Raw genomic sequence first — 21,230 nt, forward strand, 5'->3', positions numbered from 1 at the left:
TAGGATTCAGGCTCTAGGGGAAGAGAGAACTGGGTTAAGGCGTGTCGTTTTCTGAATTTATTTCTGGTTTGAGAAAGGGACATCTTGATGGATGGGGTAGCTAGATAAACAGAAGGCCTGGAGATGATCGATTTTATACTTTTACTTTGCTTTCTTTGCTTCCTTTCCTCCTCCTTTCTTTCCTTTTTTGGGTTTTTCCCAAAATACTTCCCTGCTCCTTGACTGGCGTGAGCAAACAAGCAAAAACTGCTTTATCTAACCCTCTTTTTCTATTAAAAAGCGGAGTCTACGCCTAAGGAGGTTGGGCATTGTCATCTCCATTTTTTGTGGCTAAGAGAAACTGGCCTGGTCCCAAGAGGGAGGCAGGAGAACCCCAGCAGTTGGGATTTTGCAGGAAGAAAGGACAGATCTGAAAAAAAGAGAAAACTACAGGTCTCTGATCAAAATAAAAAGAAAAGTGATTGGGCTAAAAGCAGTGGAGTGAGACTTGCCGTGCCAACATCAATCTCCTCCTTCTTGGAAGACTGTTATCATATTTCTGGGGGAAATGGGTGTGGTTTTTTTTCAAGATCTCCCTCCTGTGATAATGCTCAAAGCGTAGAACCCGGAATCATAGGATTGGAAGGGACCTTGGAGGTCTTCTATCTAGTCCAGCCCTCTGCTCAATCAGGAGACCTTCTCATACCATTCCAGACAAATGCCTATCTAGTCTCTTCTTAAAAACTTCTTTAGGCAAGCAGTTCCACTGGATAAATTGTTCTCAGTGTCAGGAGATTCCTGTTTGTTAGGAAAGAAGCATCCGTTGCTTCTTGTCCTCTTGCCTTCAGGGTCTTTGGAGAATAAGAGACCCCCCCTCTTCTCTGTGACAGCCCCTCCAATACAATAAGACAGCTATCATCTCTTCCCTAATCCTTCTCTTCAATAGGCTATCCAAGATGAGTTTACTTGCCCAACAGTTGGAAGGAGCCCCTTCCTTTCTCCACATCCCTCTTTCCTCCCTCCCCATCAAGACCCCCACCTCAAACTTTTCCCTCCCCCTTGCAAAACAAAAAACAAAACCCTCCAGACTTGCCTTTCCAGCTGATCAGCTAATCCTGATTTCTCTTCCGCTCCGGCTAACGTGTCTCCAGCTTTATAGGAGCCCAGCCCTCGGCCGCCCTTTGGACAGGGAAGGGAGGGAGGGACCAGTAACCACAAGGGTTAGGAAAAGTGCCAACCTCGCCAGGCTGTTGCGTCAGGCGGGGTGAGGTCTGTGGACGCTCAGAGGCTCTTGGGCAATTGGGACAAAGGAGAGTTTTTTTTCACACCACTGCCCAAGAGGCGAGGCAGAAACAGAAACATTCACGGACTGCCCCAAAAGCTTGGATGCCAATCCTAAAGGTTTGATTCAATTGGCATCTGTTTTTGTAGACTGTTCTCTTAGTAGTTGAAGTGGGGGTGAGCAGCTCCCCGGCTTTACCAATGCTGTGACCCCAGAAACAAAGGCCATGATTTCACCCATCTCCTGTGCCCAGTTAACCATGTTTTATCTGGGGATTGAACACAGTTTAATGCAGTCTTTCTCACCCGTGGGTGGATGGGTGACTTCAACTTCCAAATCAACGGTTTGCTAATTATAGTTTACTGAACAAGCCACTGTTCACACCATACATGGTGGTCCAGAGCAGACACATCCTGGTTTAGTACAGTCTCTGAACCTAAACGTGGATTTAAGATCTCCCCAAAATGCAGCCACAGCAATTATTTTCTCATGAGTATCATAGTTCGGTGCTCTTTCATATAAAAATGGCATTTGCCCAATGATTTTAGGGGAGAAGATTAGACTAAATTTGCTTGCATCCCACCTTTATTATTTTTACAAATAACTCAAGGTGGCAAATATATTCAATATACCTTACTCCTCCTGTTTTCCCCATAACAACAATTCTGGGAGGGGGGTTAGGCTAAGAATGACTGACCCAAGGTCGCCCAGCTGGCTTTCAGGCTAAGGTAGGACTAGAACTCACCGTCTCCTGGTGACTGGCCCAAAGTCACCCAGCTAGCTTTCATGCCTAAGGCAGGACTAGAACTCACCGTCTCCCAGTTTCCAACCTGGTCCCTTTACCACTAGACCAAATGGTTTCTGCCCCCCCCCAGAGTTAGTTTTCTGTGCATACCCTCCCACACCTCTCCACCCTCCTGTGAAGAAGTACTAGACAAAATGGCCTATTTTGCAGCTGTTGCAGGCTCAGTTTGCTAAACCGACACAGTTTGTAAGAAAAAAGCACAACAAGAGATATTTAATATTATGGATGTCACAATAAACAACTTGATTTTGTTTCTCAGCAACACCCAAGATGTGAGCCTTTTCCTTCCTGCTGGCCAGCTTGCCATGAACTCTGGACTCCTCACCTTTAACCAGACGTTGTCACTCCAACAATCACAGGCCAGCATTCTCAGTTAACTGACTCTGAAGCAGCCGAGCTGCTGTCCCAGGAATTCTGAACCTCAGCTCTTATGACTTAACTCTACCTTGCTAGATTGTAAGAAACCCTTAAGGAAAAAAAACTATTTAAGAGATTGAATGCAATCATCTTATTTATTTGTCATTGCTTTTGTTTTGTTCAAACACAGGCCTTTGGGATACAAATTTAATTTTTAAGCAGTTTGATTCTACTGTGGGCACAGTGTTGCAAAAAACCAATTGTAGCCCATCCAGATGGGATCGGCTGCAGTGGACTAAAATTGACTAAATAAATTAAACCAAGTTTCTGGTCCTTATGGGAACCAGCTATTCAGTTCACACCAGTTTTATGTGGTTATTTAGAGTTTTTAATTAGCCACCCAGAGCCATGATAGTGAGACTTGGGGGTAGGGGAACTATACAAATCAGATTACTAATAAAATTAGTCGAGGTTCTACATCATGCTTTTTGCTAAGTCGACAAACCAAAAGAGCGAAGTTCACATAACATACTATGTACAATAAACCATGTTAGGGTTCACACAATATGCTAAGAGAATGTCTTGGAAGTGGGAGCTACTGCTAACGTGTTCTACAGCTAGCAGGAGTCCCACAACACTCGGAGTAAAACCTGGCTTCACAAACCACGCCAAAGCAAAGCCAAAGCAGCCTTTTGTTTGGCTTTGTAACAAGCTGTGTTTAAAGCCAATGGAACAAACCATGGTTAGAACAAAACCGTGGTTAGAGCCAGGTCTTGTAGCAAGGGGAAAGAAAACAGCTGGCCCACAAAGAAACCCAAACTTATCAACACTTGCTATCACAAGATCCAAAATTATGATACGTTCATTCATAGCCAGATAACGTGTTAATTGTACTTAATTGTTCGAACTGAATCATAAACGAAGTAAATGCAATGTATTCCCCAACTCACTCAGTCCCCTCCCTCCCCAAACTAACACTCAAAACTTTCCCATTCAATTAAAAACCCCACCCATTTTTATAGGCACTGCAACCCATGGAAGAAGGGCGGAGTTTCTGTTGTGTGGCTGCAGCTGCCATCTTGACTTTTCCATCCTCTTCACCCATGGAGTTAGGGCCTCCCCCCATCCCCAAATTCGCCTACTTTGTGCACATTTCCTTGGTGGGTTTGGACCAGTCCCTCTTTCTCAGCCCAGTAGCTGAGTAGCAGGCAATTGCAGGAATAAAACTGGAGGCCAGAATGCTACAGTCACAATACCTTTCCAGTCTTTGGAGGAAAAGCAAAATACTGCCCAAATGGCTAAATAAAGAAGGAGGCCTACCTGCTCGGCACTTGGGCAAATGTTCCTATCCTTAACATAGATAAGCTTATGGTGCAAATATGGTGAGACTCTGGAAAGAGTGCTGAGCAGAGCAACAAAGGGGGCCAGAGGCTAAAACGTATGAAGAACAGTTGCAGGAATTGTCTAGTCTAGGGAAAAGAAGGATTAGGGGAGACATGATAGCCATGTTCCAGTATCTCAGGGGCTGCCCCAAAGAAGAGGGAGTCAAGCTATTCTCCAAAGCGCCTGAAGGCAGGACGAGAAGTAACAGATGGAAACTTATCAAGGTATAAATGAAATAAATAAATAAATAAAGGAGAGAAGCAACCTAGAACTAAGGAGAAACTTCCTGAAAGTGAGAACAATTAATTGGTGGAAAGGCTTGCCTTCAGAGGTTGTGGGTACTACAACACTGGGAGTTTTTTTAAAGAAGAGATTGGACAGCCATTTGGCTGAAATGGTGTAGGGTCTCCTGCTTGAGCAGGGGGGTTGGACTAGAAGACCTCCAAGGTCCCTTCCAACTTTGTCATCCTGTTAAATAAAGACCAAAGTCACTGAAATCCAGCATGCTCGCCATTTCGTCTGCTTACCAGAGATCTCTTCCCCTCCTTTCCCACTTACCAAGCAGCTACAGCAACTCAACCCCAATTTGTTTTTCAGGACCGGGAAAGCTCTGCTCTTATAGCCGGACACACCCATCTCCTTCCCCCTGATCTCCTCCCCTCAATTTCCTATCCCAGCCTCGTGATCATCAGGTGAAGCGGTAGAAGAACCGCTCCATACTGATTAATTGTTCTCGCTGTCTCTTTAACGATCTTTCGACTTTTAGTTCTTGTCCTGCCCTCAGGGGCTTTGGAGAATAACCTGACCCCTTCCTCAAGTACTTGAAGACGATGATCATGTCCTCCTAAGCCTTCTCTTTAATAGGCTAGACATATCTCGCTCCCTAAATTGTTCATCCTGCCTAAAGAAAAGAAGAAATAGGGGAGACATGATAGCAGTGTTCCAGTATCTGAGGGGCTGCCACAAGGAAGAGGGGGCCAGGTTGTTGACCAAAGCACCAGAGGGAAGGACGAGAAACAATGGTTAGAAGCTGATCAAGGAGAGAAGCAACCTGGAATCAAGGAGAAACTTCCTGACAGTGAGGACAATCAACCAGTGGAACAGCTTGCCTCCAGAGGTTGTGGGTGCTCCATCACTGGAGGTTTTTAAGAAGAGATTGGACCTGTCTGAGATGGTATAGGTTATCCTGCTTGAGCAGGGGGCTGGACTAGAAGACCTCCAAGGTCCCTTCCAGCTCTATTCTATTCTATTTAGCCTCATATCCTCGTGAAAGCCTATCGGGCACTCCGCAGCATGCCAGGAGCCCAGCTCCCAGAATCCCAAGCTGCTTTGCTCAAGAATGTGGAGAATTGTGGTCCAAACTCACCTGGAAGGACAAAATGTTGGGAAGTGGTTGCCAACTGCTAGCTATTTCCCCCCACTCCTGGCACAATCGCTTCCCTCCGATGGACCTTGCGTCGCCCCCATTATGCAGAAAAGACATCTGAAACCAAAGAACAGCCTGTTCCTTACCTGACAGCCCAGCCAAGGGAGGCAGGAAGTGTGTCCCTGTGTGTGTGTGTGTGTGTGTGTGTGTGTGTGTGTGTGTGTGTGAGTGAAGGAGAGAATGCAAGATGACTTCTGAAGAAAACTCAGGGCTGAATGCCAAGTGTCTCCATCCTCCTTCTGCTTATTGATTATGTTGAACAGGGTTGGTGTTTTTTGTGGAATGCTTCCTTCAGAAGACCTATCAGAAGACGTGTAAAACGGAGAGATGCAGAAGGAAATGGCTTCTGCATTCCCTCAACATCTGTTCAGACAGATACTTGTCCTCTTTGCAGTTCCAAATATCGTAGTGCAGGAAGCCCCCCCCTCCCCAGATTAAAATATTCTTTATTCTTAATATTAAAAAGAGGCAGAATATTATATTTCCCCCAAAGGAGGAATGGAGAAAAATCTTAACAAAGGCAAAAAGCAGCCCCAGTCTTTCTTAATAACCTCAAGCAGAAGCCTCAAGTCTATTTGTGCTAGTATTTTCACCTTTTTTGGCAGCAGAATTATCAATGGGCTGTCTAAAGCGGCGTTTCTCATGCCGGGCTGGAGAATTCTGGGAGTTGAAGTCCACCCATTTTAAAGCTGCTAAAAAGGAGAAACAGTACTACCCCAAAACACCATTCTAAGCCAATAATAATAAGCTTAGAATCAAATAAAGTGCTTAGAATCAAATAAACTGCTGCTCGCTTTGAATAGCAGAAATGCTTTTTTTCCCAATCCTTCAGCATATGATTCGTTTAAAATGACAATAATGGGAAGTTTATTGAATTCTTAGTTGCCAATCGCATTTCGGAAATGCGATTAAATGTCGCTGTTACTTAGAGGCCAAAAATAAAAAAGTGAAAAATCACACACACACACAAAAAGAGTGAAGGGGTGAAAGACAGAGCTTGGTCCATTCCTGCTGTAGATTTATGAATGTAGAGCAGAAAGAAATATTTTTCAGAATTGCTTAGAAGTGGAGAAGAACTGGGAAGAACCAATAAAACACTCATTTTCCTCAATCCCCAAAAATAAGGATAAGAGTACAGGTAGTCCTTGACTTACAACAGTTCATTTAGTGGCCACTCAAAGTTACAACTACACGGAAAAGAGGGACATATGACCATTTTTCACACTTACGACCGTTCCGGCATCGCCACGGTCACGTGATCAAAATTTGGACGCTAGGCATCTGGCTCATATTTATGACCATTGCAGCATCCTGGGGTCAATAGGGAAGCCGGATTCACTTAACAACCGTGTTACTGACTTAACAACTGCAGCGATCCACTTAACATTCGTAGCAAGAAAGGTCGTAAACTGGGGCAAAACTCACTCTACAAATGTCTCGCTTAGCGACAGAAATTTTGGGCTCAATTGTGGCCATAATTCAAGGACTTCCTGTCCTTGTTTCCATGAATCAAATGTTCTTGAACTAGGCCATGTCCTTGGGGACCAACAAAACGGGAGTGTGAGTCAATTTAATTCACTTAGTAAAGTCTAAAACTAATCCTAGGTGGATGGTTAGTTATGGACTTGGCCGAGTGGGGCGAAACGAAGCGGTCGCAACCAGAACGCCTGAAAAAGCAACAACTTTATTGCAGGAAAACTTAGCAAGAGATGGATGTCTTACGCTGCAGGTTACTATTTATTTATATGTTCATTTCCCTTAAAGTATTTAAACCTTACCTCTGGTGCTATGTGTTTCTAGAAGACGTGCATTGTTAAAGATACATTTCGATGCGTTTAAAAGGCAGTACAAGATTTAAAAGCAGCAAGGCAACAAAAAGATATTGAACTGTATTTCGATGTATTATGATCAAAGATCAGCCAATGTTGAAATATGTAAAGAATGTGAAGGATGGATGGATGGATGGATGGATGGATGGATGGATGGATAGATGGATAAGATAGAGATAGAGATAGAGACAGAGACAGAGATACATAAACAGATAAAAGATAGATTAGATAGATAGATAGATAGATAGATAGAAATAGAGAGCTAGAAAAATAAGATAGATAGAGATAAATAGATAAAAGTTTAGATAGAGAGAGAGATAGAGAGATAGAGAGATAGAGAGATAGAAAGAAGATAGACATACATAAATAGATAAAAGATAGATTAGATAGATAGATAGATCAATAGAGATAGAGAGATAGAATGATAAGATAGAGATATATAGAGAGATGATAGACAGACAGACAGACAGACAAACTCAGAAGAAACTCCCGCTGCATTTAATGGTGCTTCCTGATGCTTTTTGCCACGTTCATTCCCCCTCTCTTCTCTGTTACCGTTCGTGAGCATCATTTCCCAAATCGGCCAGCTTATCTTCTCATAGGGCCCTGCGAGTTTAAGCATCCCCCATTAATCAGCCGATTAATCTACTGCAATAAAAGGGCGCTTTTGTTGATTAATTGGCAGGGGAGTCTATTAATTGGTGAGGCCGTGGATGAAGCAGAGTCTTGTTTATTTCCTGGGACTCTTCCTACCTAGTGAGTTAATGCAACCGGGAATTACTCCAGTGAGTAACTGTAAAGAAATGTAATTGCAAGTGACCTTCTCTTTTTTTTTTTAATAATGACTCGCAATGCTGCTAATTATGTTCTTCTACCTTCCTTAACGGTTAAACTCCTTTAAAAGGGATCAGGTTAAGGCTCAGCTGATTGCCTGCCTGGTCCTCCTCTCAAATGGGAATCCCTGGGTGGTGTGGAACTACAGTCTCCATCCTTCCTGGCCAGCAGTGGCCCATGGGCGGGCTGCGGAAGGCTGTCCTGAGCCTTTAGATTAAATGGGACATTAATGAAATGGGGGAGGGGGGAGAATCACCAACATACTGGCTTCATAAGAAGGAAAGTTGGCAGGTTTTTTGCAGACTGCAGAAAAGCTTGTGTTTCTCAAAAAAACCCCATATTTTCCAAGGAATATTATGAGAAAATTGTATTTTTCAAGAAAGCAGTGTTTCTCAAAGGAAAGGCAAAGATTTCCTGAGGAAAAAAAATAGGTGTTTCCTTAAGGACATGTAATACAAATTAAGCTATGCCCCCCAAGGGAAACGGGACCTCCTGAAGGAAATAAAATGCAAATTACCTTTTTCAAGGAACACGGGATTTCCCAAAAGGAAATATAAATGCTAATAAAGCTGCGCCTCCCAAGAAAATCTATCGTGACTTTCTTGAGATCAATATTTTGCAAAGAAAATAAAATATGCACAGAAAAGTACCAGGAAAACTGTTAGTTCATTTTTAACTCCAGAAAATTGTAATTTCCCTCAAGGAAATCATTGATTTCCAGGGAAATATTCTTATGGCTGACATGAGATGACAGTTCGATCTTGCAAACTCTTTTGCAAACAGAAATGAGACCAGGATCAATTCCTAGGCTAGATAGAACCTATGACTCTTGTGACAAAGCTGACATGCCACAATGTTTTGGGCGATACGCACCAGCACCCAGGAACTACTCTTGGAAGCACATTTTAATATGATTTTCGGACGTTCTGGGGGTCTGTGCTGAATTGCAAACTACATCCTTTCATTTTATTCCATTTTATTTGCAGGGAGGAAAAAAATCAGAGACTAAAACCAACAGAGGCCTCCCTAGCAGAGTGGCTGGTGAACACGTCCCTGATGAGAACAAAACTGTGACTCACCTACCTGCGTTTTCAGCAGCATTAAGCTCTTTTCTATTAGCTATTTCGCAGCCAGAGAAAGAAATTGATGTAAGAGCTCTGACAGGTGGACTCTTGTAAGTACAGTTTTAAAAGGAGAATAAATTGGGGCACAATTGCAGTTTAAGTCACAAATTGCAAAGACACCTGACCGATTGCAAGTTCGAGGCCCGGGTTGTTTTCTGTTTGCAAGGATCTGCCTGAAGGATTTTTTTTTCCCCCTGCCTCTTTTTTAAAGTACGGTGTGGACGTGATAATAATATGGCTGGCTGCACAGTCAGCCAAATGCTCAGACTGGATTTGGCACTTTTGTCCACCTGCTGAGTCCTTCCCAAGAGAGACAGATGTGATTGTTGGTTGGTGTTAAAGATCTCATTGCAGGATGTAAGTTGTTCCAAGTAAAGCTGCCTTTTGCAATTGACTGATGGGGATTTTGTCAATGCTGATGGCTGCTGAAGTATTGCTCCAGATGTTTTGGCCTTTCACCCAAGGTGTCTATCACTACTGGGACCACCTGTCAAGAGTGAAAAATCTGGCAGCTATGTTCTTTATCCAACCAGGTAATCTCACCTCTGTGAATCCCACCTTCCCTTATACGGTTGACGTTACCTAGCCAGGTCATGAAGCGTCTGCAAGAAAACCACCAAACTCACCGAGCGCTAAGGACTCCACAGTTTAACCCTGAGCTACAAGTATTGTTTTCTATAAGCCTCTGAGAATTCCCAAACCTGGAAAAATGTTTTTTTTTTCCTCCCAAAAAAATATTCGCCAAATTTTATTCGGCTATTTGAAATCAGCTGAAGCTCATTTTCTCCTGTCTGATCCTAACCAGCAGAGCTGCCACAGACCTTTAGCATCGTATTGTTCCCACGAAAGCGGAAGACTCGTCCTTCCCTTTCCACATTTATGCTTCCTATTCATCCTCGTCAATTGTTGAGGAGCGAAGTTTCATTCATGTCACGCTCGCCCGCCCTTGATGTCTTCCTTCCCTCTTTTTAAAGACTTCTGACAAAGCTTCCATCTGCTGGCCTTCTCTTCTCTGTCGGGGCTCTGACTGATTCCTTTTCTCTCTGCTAACCTGCCACCCTGCACATTTTCTCTTTGTTCTCCCCTGCACATTGTTCCCCAAACACAATTGGGGAGCAACGGAAGAAGGGTGGAGAATGGACTAAGCTTTTTCCTCAAGCTAGTAAAAGAGGAGGTCACCCTATTCTCCAAAGCACCTGAAGGCAGAAGGAGAAGCAATGGATGAAAACTAATCAAGGACAGACAGAACCAACCTAATTCCCTGTTGAATTGTCCTGGGGCAAGTCAGCCATGGCGAGTTGGCCAAGGCGAGTTGTTCCATCCCAAAAGACAGTTGCAGGAACTGGGTGTTTCTAGTCTAACAAAGAGTAGGACTATCGGTGACATGATGGCAGTCTTCCAATATCTAAGGGGCTGCCACAAAAAAGAAGGAGTCAAGCTATTTGCAAAAGCAGCTGAATGAAGGCAGGACGAGAAGCAACAGATGGAAACTGATCAAGGAGAGAAGCAACCTAGAACTAAGGAGGAATTTCCTGACAGTGAGAGCAATCAACCAGTGGAACGGCTTGCCTCAAGAAGTTGTGGGTGCTCCATGTCTTTTAAAGAAGAGATTGGACAACCAGTTGTCTGAATTGTATTTGCTGTTTATTGTGTGTGTGTTTTTGGGGTATGTAGCTTCTGTGCCAATTCTTTCTCTTACGTTCTCCTTTCCGATTTTATCCCTTCAGGTTTTATCCGATTTGTTTATTGATTGCCCTCATGAATTCAGTTCATGCATTTGAATGATAAACCGAGTCTGATGAATCCTTAGTACCAACGATAACGGAGGCTTGCTTCATTTTTCTGCCAGGAGCAAATGATTATAAATTCTGCAATGTGAGAATTCCCTTCGCTCCCCGTCCTCTGTTAGAAGAACGCTGCGTACTATTAAACTGTTTTTTTATTCCTCCCTAGAGGAAAGCACGGGTGGAGCCATCTTCGAATTCTGAAAACCCATCAAGGACCTTTCGGCAGATGGACTTGCTTGGGAAACAGCACCATTAGAACTTCACGAAGGAAGGCAGATCTACGTGTCCCCGGATAATATCTACAACATTTAAATCATGGCAACTGGACCAAAGCTGATTAAAAATGAGACGTTTCGCTACTCATCCAAGTGATGGAGACCCACAACCTCTGAAGATAAGCTGTTCCACTGGTTAATTGTTCTCACCGATAGGAAAGTTCTCCCAGGTTTTTTTTTTCTGAGCTGCATTCACGGCATCCAAGAGGTGGAGAGCTGTCCAAGGTCCTGAAAGCATCTCACTCCATCCTCAAGTCTTCAGAGAATTCCCTCTTATGGAACAAGGTCAAGTTGGACATGCCTTTAGACTTCATGTTGGCATCCTCTGGCTGCTATTCTGCTTGTCGTTGCTTGAAAGTGGAAGCCGGGCCTCTTTGATAGAAGCCCTACATGGGGCAATTCTTGAAGACCATTTGGAGGCAACAGTTGGCCTTGAACGCAGTGACGGGGACCGTTTTAGAGACCTCTACTTACACAACACCACAGTTACACAAGCTGCACTGGCTGCTGATCTACTTCCAGGTGCAATTCAAGGTATTGGTCATTACAGGTAATCCTCGAGTTACGGACACAATCGAGCCCAAAATGTCTGTTGCTAAGTGAGACACTTGTTAAGTGAGTTTGGCCCCATTGGATGACCTCTCTTGCCACAGTCTTTTGCAGTTGTTAAATTAGCAACAACTGGCTTCCCCTGTTGACTTTGCTCGTCAAGAAGGTCACAAAAGGGGACCGCACGGCTCACCCGGGGCACTGCCACCGTCGTAAATATGAAGGAGCTGAATTTTGATCACCTGACTGTGGAGAAGCTGCAACAGTCGTAAGTGTGAAAAAATGGTCCTAAGTCCCTTTTTTCACCGCCGTTGTAACTTTGAGCAGTCGCTGTTGTAAGCCAAGGACCATCAGTAACGGAGACCTTTTTGGGGGAGCATAAATGCATAAACTCCCCTTTTTCCAAATCAACATTCTGTCCAACCACATCGCAAGCCTGTCTTGTATGCCGAGGCCTGTGTGAGCCTTTTGCACAGAGAATGCACCGCATCTTAATTTACAGTTATAAATGGCAGGTTCCGAAAGAATAGCACCTTCCCTGCCTCCTCCCTCCTTATAATTTTTTTTTTTTGCACATGCAACACGGCTCCATTTGTATGGAGGTGTCATTTTGCCCCGATCACCCTATATTTCACGAGAGATAAATTCATTTTTATGGCTGACCCATAAATCTTGCGGAGCGGCTGTCGGAGGGGGAGAGGGCAGGGGAAGGGCACGCCGCCATTTGTCATTTTTAACAAAGGGTAAACGAATGCAAAATTGGGGTGTGACAACCCCGGGGTGGTGAAGGGGAGGGGGGAGGGGCTGGAACCCCTTGCGAGGAATCACCAAATCTGCCATAAACCTGTCAAGAAAGGGTAAATTAGCAGTCTGGAAACCTGGGTTGTTTAATGAAATTTCAGATAAGTTAGTCGAGGATTTTCTTTTTTCTTTTTTAGCACTGGCTTTTGCAGAAACTGAGGATTCCATTGGTCCCAATTGAATTACAGAATGACAGAGTTGGAAGGGACCTTGGAGGTCTTCTAGTCCAGCCCCCCTGCTCAAGCAGGAGACCCTAGCCCTAGCCCTAGACCATTCTGGGCAAAAGGTTGTCCAGTCTTTTCTTAAAAGCTTCCAGTGGTGGGCCCATAAGAGGAAGGTATAGAAAATGAAGAAACTAAATTGAGTTTATGGGACTTTAGAATTCAAACAGACAGGCGTCAGCCACATACGGTAATACCCCGGATAACCATTGTTAGATAAGAAAGACAAAAAGTCTGGATCGCGGATGGGGCAACACCTGGAGGCAGCGGAACAGAAGAGAAAGAACTGGAGAAGATCACAAAATACAAAGCTCTGCAAATAGAAAATAGAACAACTGTGGCAAAAGAAAGCCTCAGGGTTCAAGTCGAGAGGGAAAAAAACTCTCTCCTTTTCCATCTTCTGCAACTTTTACCCATTGCTTTCTCATTCAGCCAGGGAAGAAGACAAATAGTTGCCTGTTTGGTGAGCCATACCCTCCCTTTTCCATCTCAGTGGCAAAAGCTCTGGAACAAAAATGCCATAGATCAAAGTAGCTGCGCTTGCCAAGAAGCAGCATGGGACCAGCTATGCATAAAAATGTCCTTCTTCCCGATCTTTCTCACAACACAACGGGCTTGGAGAGGTCAAAGAAGGCCAAGTGATTTTTTTTTCCCTCCCAAAGTCTCTAGATTTGTTTTAGTTGCTGACCACGGAGCACAGAATATAGAATAACAGAGTTGAAGGGGGGCCTTGGAGGTCATCTAGTCCAACCCCCTCCTTGAGCAGGAGAGCCTGCTTTATCTTACTGATGTTTTAACTGATTTCTGTCAGCTATCTGTGTGGTTGTGAGGAGTCCAAAATAACTTGGATGGCACAATCATCCATCCGTCAATCAGTCAATCAATCCTGGTGACTGGCCCAAAGTCTCCCAGCTGGCTTTCGTGCCTAAGGTAGGACTAGAACTCACGGCCTGCTGCTTTCTAGCCTTAACCGCTAGACCAAACTGGCTCTCCACCCACCCACCCCCAGCTTGAAAAATATGGCTTGAAGCTGGAGAGTGGAACAGCCCAAGATACTTTGCTTAAAACGAAAGCCTGGAGGACATCTCCTCCACATTCCATTTATTAAATGAATTTTTCAGTTAAATTTCACTTCGACAACAATTCGGTACATCCCTGCCTCCGAAAACAGCAGTCCAGCTTAGCAAGTGCAGAGAAAGCTACTCTGCGCGTGGCGTGGGGCACTCTAAAACCTTCCTTGCAACACCCTTCGCCCTTGGCAGTGGCTGCTAAGGTTTTGCTTAATGGTAGAGCCGGCCCTGATCCCTGGGAGCACGCAGCTGGTTCAGGCAGTAGCCAAGGGAGATAAGAGCAAGACTATTAAATAAAATGCATTTCCACCCCGGGGAAATAATTAAAGGAAAAGAAAGCCGCTGGGAGAATTAAAGGAGGTTTTTGCATTACTGTCAGGGGAAGGAACAGCTAAGAGAAATAGGGAGCTCATTAATAAGCAAGGCAAGGAAGATTAAACGAATGATAACTCCAAAATGCCCTTGCAATAAAAAAGGAAACCTTATGGAGAACTAGGATGCATTAAAAAGGGGGAAACATAGGGTAAGGGGGGGGAAAGCAAATATGCCTAAATATGTATTCATAAAACCTGGGAGGGTTTGAAGTCTTGTGGGGGTCTGGAGATAGAAAATTAAATGGTTTTGCCAGAAAAGGCAATTTAAAAATTAAAAAAAGAAGAAGAAGAATTAAAGCTAAAGAACACAGGAAAAAGTGGCCCGCCGACAGAACAGGGAGGGACTAAAAGATACAGCAGAGTCATTTAAAAGCTATCCAGGTCTTTGGTTTTATGATAAATCTAATTAAGAAATCTATTAAGATAATGGAACAGAACATCATAACAGGGACGGTCTACAAAGGAGTTAGGCACTTTGCATGATTAGAGGCCTCCGGCTTCGTGAATAACGGAATTTGTCTTTTCTGCCCCAAACTGGATTCTGGAAAAGGGAAAACATCCAGGGGCATTTTTTTAAACTCTGCTCTTAAATTATTTGTTGAGCTTGGAATTTGCAGGAACTTCAAATAGTTTGGAGAGGGGAAGCTTTTTTTCCCCCACTGTCGGAAGCGCAGCAAATGAACACGATGGGAAAGACCGGAGGGCCTTTTTCATGGTCTTTGAAGGAAAGCTAATGAGGTGAAGAACTTCTTCCTTTCTTTCTGATGGTTTATTTTATACAAAATGCTGACCAGCTTCTGTGGATGATCTAGTCATCACCTTTGTCCAAGATGCTAAGCTTGGTTAATGCCAGCCCTTCGTAAATTAGCAAAATCTAATTGGGAGGGCAGCATGTGGTTCCATGTCAAATCCCAGCCCAGGAAATGGGTTAACCCAGTAACCAGGTTAAATGCATTCTGTGAATATAACAAATGAAACTCTCAAGATCACATCCTATGACCCATCTAGGTAACATCATCAGTACTAGAAGCAACCCCCACTCCCTTCTAGCACTGATTATGTTATCTAGTTGGGTGATGAAATGTCTGCAAGAAAACCACCAAGTTCAGAGAGCCTCAGGGACCCCACAGTTGTTGTTGTTGTTGTTGTTGTTGTTCTTCTTCTTCTTCTTCTCCTCCTCCTCCTCCTCCTCCTCCTCCTCCTCCCCCCTCCCCCCTGCAAATCCCACTCCCTTCTAGCACTGATGATGTTACCTAGTTGTGTTATGAAATGTCTGCAAGAAAACCATCAAGTTCAGAGAGGATCAAGAACCCCACAGTTCTCCTCCTCCTCCTCTCTCCACAATCCCCACTCTTTTCTAGCACTGATGATGTTACCCAGTTAGGTCCTGAAACATCTGCAAGAAAACCACCCAGCTCAGAGAGCAGCAACGACCCCACAGTTCATCCCTGCGCTGACCAAATATTCTCTCCTATCTGTAATTTTCATATTCCCTGCCAGAGGCCGAGATCTGTCAAATCCTCTTTAAACCCTGATCAGGATGGGGTGGCGGTTACTTAAACGTTTCCATAATTCATCCGGTGTTTGCAACTTTCCCACACAAAGTTGGCCACATGAATATTTAACATCCTTCTCCCTTGGGGAGATCAGAAGAGCCATATTAGTCAGCTGCGGACTGGAAGAGAAACGGATGGGGAGGCAGGAGAATTACAAACAGGGAGAACGTCACTGGGCAGGGCACCTACCCAATTGGGAATAACTGGTGCTTGTTGGCGATTGGTAAATAGAGCCTCCACAGGCAGGAGTACTCTACCTCTGTAGTGCCCAGAACTACACCTAGGCAAAAATGACAGAAGACTCCCTGTCCTGTGCTAGGATACTGTCTGTGTCACGATATTGATTGTTCTTTCCTAGCTGTAAAATCGTTTCAAGCTGCGGCCTCTTAAAACAATTACAACCCTGAATGCAAAGAGGATTTATTTATTAACGGCAGCTGCTGCTGTTTTAAGGCTGAATAGCTTATTGTCTCTGAAGATATAAATTTCAGCATCTTAGAGGAGAGAAAAGAGTAAGCAATAATTCCTAAGCGTTACCTTATTAATGTGCTATTCACACTTAACATTTAATGACCAAATTGGGAGAAACTTCAGCAATAAGAATGACAGTGTTTGATTGATTGATTGATTGATTGGTTGATTGATTGATGATCGGCCCAAACCCAGAGGAATTCAGTTGGCTTTTAAAAACCCTCAGGAAGAATTCAACATCTTCTAAAAGACATGAAACTCTCTAAGGTAACTCTTACTGACAAAATCCTTTCCTTGCAAACGTACAATAACTTATTAAGGGTGTCTGTTCAGGCTAACTGGGTTGGAACAGTGAAATCTTCAAATACCGTTGAACTTCCAATCTAATTCTCACTTAGATCACTCGATATACTGCACTGGGGAGACTACACTTGGAATACCGCATCCAGTTCTGATCACCACGATACGAAAAAGAGGTTGAGACCTTAGAAAGAGTGCAGAGAAGAGCAACCAAGACAATAGAGGAGCTGGGGGCGAAAACACACGATGAATGATTGAGGGAACTGGGTAAGTCTGGTCTAACAAAGAGAAGGATTCGGGGTGACGGGATAGTGGTCTTCTAGTACTTGAAGGGAAGCATTTTCAAAGAAAAAAAAAAGGCCAAGAAAATCCAAAATTGCTTTTGGAAAAAGCATCCTTGGGCCAACCGTGGCCTGGATGATTGAGACTCTCCGTAGAACATTTATTCTGGATTCCTTTTCTTCTGGCTAAGTAGATCCTGAAACCACCCCTGAAATTTCATAGCAAAAACACAACCTTCAGCCTATCAGATACAGAAGCCTTTGAAAAGCTGACATTGGGTTGTCAGGAAGCAGAGACCCAGTTTTCTCAGTAACTGCAAAGTCACTCACACCTTATAATTTGGAACTTCAAAAATCAGCATCAAGATTTGCCTGCCGGGCTGGGATGACCTTTATTTTTAATTAAATTCCACTGATTGCTCTGAGTGCTGACTTGGTAGCCCAGGATCTCATTGCCAGCAAGGAAATAAGGGTGGGGGAAACCTGGAGGGGTATTTCCCCCCCCCCAGAGCAAGCAAATTCTTCTCCAAAGGGGTTTCCTGTCTGATTAAAAATCATCTTTTATATCTTTCGCCTTTACATATGCTAACAAATCTGTTGGGCATTAAAGCTACAGCAGTGGAACAAATCTAATTCTCTCGTTTGCTCGGTCCTGATGTTTTGTTTTGTTTTCTTTTCGGTTCTTCTGACTTGCAGAAATGAAAACAGGACAGGCTTGTTTGGTTTCCAGAAAGAATTATTGACTGGCCAAGGGAGGCAGGAGAAATCGCCTTTCAACTCAGCCGAAAATGGCTCACTTTTGCGCTTTCCAAGAGGGCTCCTCCCAAAAAACCTGAAGGATTTTCCCCACGTGGGGAACGAAGATTGTCTGCACCAGACCAAGGTCAGGAAAGGTGGGTTTTTTTGCCCCTTTCTTTCCCCCAATTTCCTTGGCAACGTATTTCCATTCTAGGCAGTCCTCAACTTACAACAGTTCGTTTGGTGACCGGTCAAAGTTGCAACGGCACTGAAAAAAAGGAATTAGGACTGTTTTTCATACTTACGACCTTGATCACTTGATCAAAATTCAGACGTTTGGCAACCGACTCATATTTATGACAGTTTTAGAGTCCCGGGGTCACGTAATCCCCTTTTGCGATCTTAGAATGGAATGGAATAGAATAGAATAGAATAGAATAGAATAGAATAGAATAGAACAAGGAATGGAATAGAATAGAATAGAATAGAATAGAATAGAATAGATTTCGACTCCCGGATTCAGCACCGTGGACAGAGGCGGCCAGTTCAAGCCAAACCCTGGATCTCAAAATTGTGACTGTGGAGAATTCCACAGGTGTGAAGTCCATCCATTTCCTCCCTGCCTGGAGGGTGCAAATGGGGACATCCAAGGCTGCCTTTTGTTGTATCACTGCAGACAGTGAAATTGTGTCCACCTCTTTGCCAGGATAACACCATCCCGCAGTTACAGGTTGCCCTCCACTTGCAATAGTTCATTTAGTGACCCATTCAGAGTCACAACGGCACTGAAAAAAACGTCATAAGAAAGAAAAGTTATAAGACAGGGCAAAACTTAACAATTGTCTCTCTTAGCAGTAGAAATTCTAAGCTCCCTTGTGGTCGTAAGTAGAGGACTACCGGTACAATTATTCTTCTATTCCTAATATATAACCTTCTTAAATGATCATGGATACCATCCGGTATTGGGCCTAAAAAAAGAGAAACGGTCAGCTTAAAATGTAATGTTCATTCGGTCCCGATGATCCAACAGGTCACGGGGTTGCCTGGTAACATATAAAAGCTTTCAGATCAAAAGAGACTTCCTGAATCCCATTTGGCCAACAAGCCTGCTGATGGGGGGATTCTGGGAGTTGAAGTCCACGCGTCTCAAAGTGGCCAAGGTTGTAAAACCCTGTTTTTGCTGAGTCCCTTCGCTCCTCAAGCAAAGGCTTGCAGGATCTGGCCTGCAGGTTGTGAGCTTTGAACAATTCTCAGTGAACAATGTTCTTTGTGGTGCCTTTTCCATATGGAACAATATTTTCTTTGCTCTCCTGAGAGAAGACGCCACTTCAGTGGTGGGAATTCAGCCGGTTCGCACCAGTTTGGCAGAGCCGGTAACTAATTTTTTCTTGCCCAGGCCCAGAATGGACTTCTGGAAGTGGCATCCACACAGAGAACCGGTTGTTCACCTATTTGAATCCCACCACTGCTCCACTTCCCCTGCAGCAATGGCCTTTTCCACCCAAGGTGAGATATTGGAGAGACAGATTCTCTAAGGAATTCTAGCCTACGGATGACCATCAGGCTGTTCAGGAAAAGGATCTGGGAAGGATTAAACATACTAGGAAGGAAGGAAGGAGGGAGAAGGAGAAGAAGAAGGAAAGAGTAGAGAAGACAGGATGGAGAAAAGGAAGGAGGGAGGGAGGGAGGTAGGAGGAGAAAGGGACAGAGGGAAAGAAAGAGGAAAGATGGAGAAAGAGAAATGGAGGGAGAGGAAGGAAGGAAGGAAGGAAGGAAGGAAGGAAGGAAGGAAGCTTCCTTCCTTCCTTCCTTCCTTCCTTCCTTCCTTCCTTCCTTCCTTCAATACCAGCAATGGGTAGAGAAACACCATGAAAAATTGCCACTAAGCCCTCAAATAAATGCTAGGACGTGTCCTTTCGCCCCAAACCATCTGTCCCCCAGGCTCTTCTCCTTGGGAAGACATTCCTGTCCCATCTCGCCCCAGTGAGTCAGAACTGGCCCAGTGCGCACACCCGGGGGTGGGTGGGCTGGGGAGGGTGCAAACAAACCGGAGCAGCGTCTTTCCCCCTTCCCCTTTCCTTCCCGGCCCACCAGAAAGAGCATCCAGGTGCAAGGAAGCTGCTTCGGACGTGCAGCTTCGCCAGCCGCGGAGAGAGCCCTGCTAACCTGTCCGTCTGCACTGCATAATGGGGAGGGGGGAAGGAGGGAGACGGCGCCCTCTCCCCCAGGATTGAAAGTCCGCAGGGTGTGTGTGTGTGTGTGGGGGGGGGTAAGACTTCAATGGGAGATTCTGCAACCATTCAGGAAATGGAGTATTGAAAGTCCCCCCCCACCACTGCCGGCTCCTGGGGGAGTGAAATTGAAGAGAGGGGCAGCCTTTCCCCGCATGTGATATTTCCCCCCCCCCCACCTCCAAAATGATTTACCGATGCTTTGCCACACAGGCACTTGGCTGGCAGTGGAAGGCGCGTGTGTAACCGTTGTGAGTCAGTCGGAGCAAGGAAGCCGGCGAGAAGAAAAGAGAAGCTGGGGCTACCGAACTGGGGAAACAAAGGGACCCCCCCCTCCCCCAGACAGGAACTGCCAGGAGATCCGGAAAGGGGAATCGGGTTGGTTGGATCTGGCGGCCGGAGAAACTTCTTCTGGGGCGGCCTGGAGCCTTGGAGCCCCCACCCCACTCCCCCAGCCCCCCTCGCCTGCCTGCCTGCCTGCCTGCCTGCCTACCTGCTGCTCCACGCGCTCCTTTAAGGAACCGGCCTAGGGCTTAGCCAGGTTTTGGCTCCGATTGCGGAGAACTCCGGCCGTGGCGGCGGACTGGCGGGGGCTGAAGCTCGGGGCGGGAGCCGCGGAGCCCCCCGCCAGGGACCGCATCGGGCAGGCGCTAAGTTTCTCCCGAGTTGCCGTCCCCGGGAACTGGAGCCCGGCTGGGGGAGTCGGAGCTAGAGCGGGGCCGTCTCAGGCTCCAGGCCAGCTTGCCAGCCGCCCACCCGGGCGAAGGGGATGCGCGTCTCCTCGGCCGCCGCTTCCACCCGGGAGCCCGGGCTCCGATGCCTCTCCTGCGCCGCGGCGGCCGCTCTCCACGCGAGTTCCACTTAGGACCTGCCGGCGCGTGGCGGGAAAGCGGCTGGGTCCACCCCTAGCAGCTCCCAGCCCGGGGTGGGCGAAGAGGAGCCTCGAAAGAGACGGGGGGCGATTGGGAGACGAAGCCCCCTGCCGCTCCCCACCGATCGCCCCTGTCGCGCGTGGGCTTTCCGGCTGCCTCCCGCGTGCCCTCCCGGTCGCCTCCTATGACATTTGGAATTAAAGTTTGGGCTTCCGAAAACAGCCAAGATGCCGTTCCATCCCGTGACGGCCGCCTTGATGTACCGGGGCATTTATACCATCCCCAACATTTTGGCAGCGGACCCGAATCCGGTGGAGATTCCCGAAGACGAGTTAGAAGGTAGCGGGGAGGGGAGGGGAGGGGAAGGGGCTGCCTGGAGGGGGCTGGAGAGCACCCAGCGTGGGGGGCGTCCTTGGTCCCAGGGGAAGGGGAAGGGGAAGGGGGGGGAGGCAGCAGCTTCGGGGAAGGGGCGCGAGTTGGTGCAGGAGGGGGACAGCCGCCCAGCCAGCCCGGGAAAGCCAAGTCGGTAAACAAGCTTCCCAAAAGTGGCGTGCTGTTCTGACGTGCGCCGGCAATGTCGGGTGCCTGGCCAAGCCTTTGGCGCTTAAGGTCGCGGTAGAAAAGGAAGGAGAGAGGTCGGGAAAAGGAAACGGAGGAGGATTTGGGGGGGGGGGCAGACCGAAAG

At 45.8% G+C, this 21,230-nt stretch overlaps 1 protein-coding gene across 1 annotated transcript in view; it reads left to right on the plus strand.

Moving 5' to 3' along the window:
• The first annotated feature begins 20,772 nt into the window (after positions 1–20,772).
• The window catches only part of CABP7 (calcium binding protein 7), a 22,228-nt gene continuing 21,770 nt past the window's right edge, over positions 20,773–21,230 (plus strand). The window contains exon 1 of the mRNA XM_015817467.1: positions 20,773–20,884. Coding sequence (XP_015672953.1) covers positions 20,773–20,884 — 112 coding nt within the window. The remainder of the gene's footprint in view (positions 20,885–21,230) is intronic.

The sequence above is a fragment of the Protobothrops mucrosquamatus genome, unplaced genomic scaffold (genome assembly GCF_001527695.2).
Source record: "Protobothrops mucrosquamatus isolate PMUCROS unplaced genomic scaffold, P.Mucros_1.0 scaffold593, whole genome shotgun sequence".
Lineage (NCBI taxonomy): Eukaryota > Metazoa > Chordata > Lepidosauria > Squamata > Viperidae > Protobothrops > Protobothrops mucrosquamatus.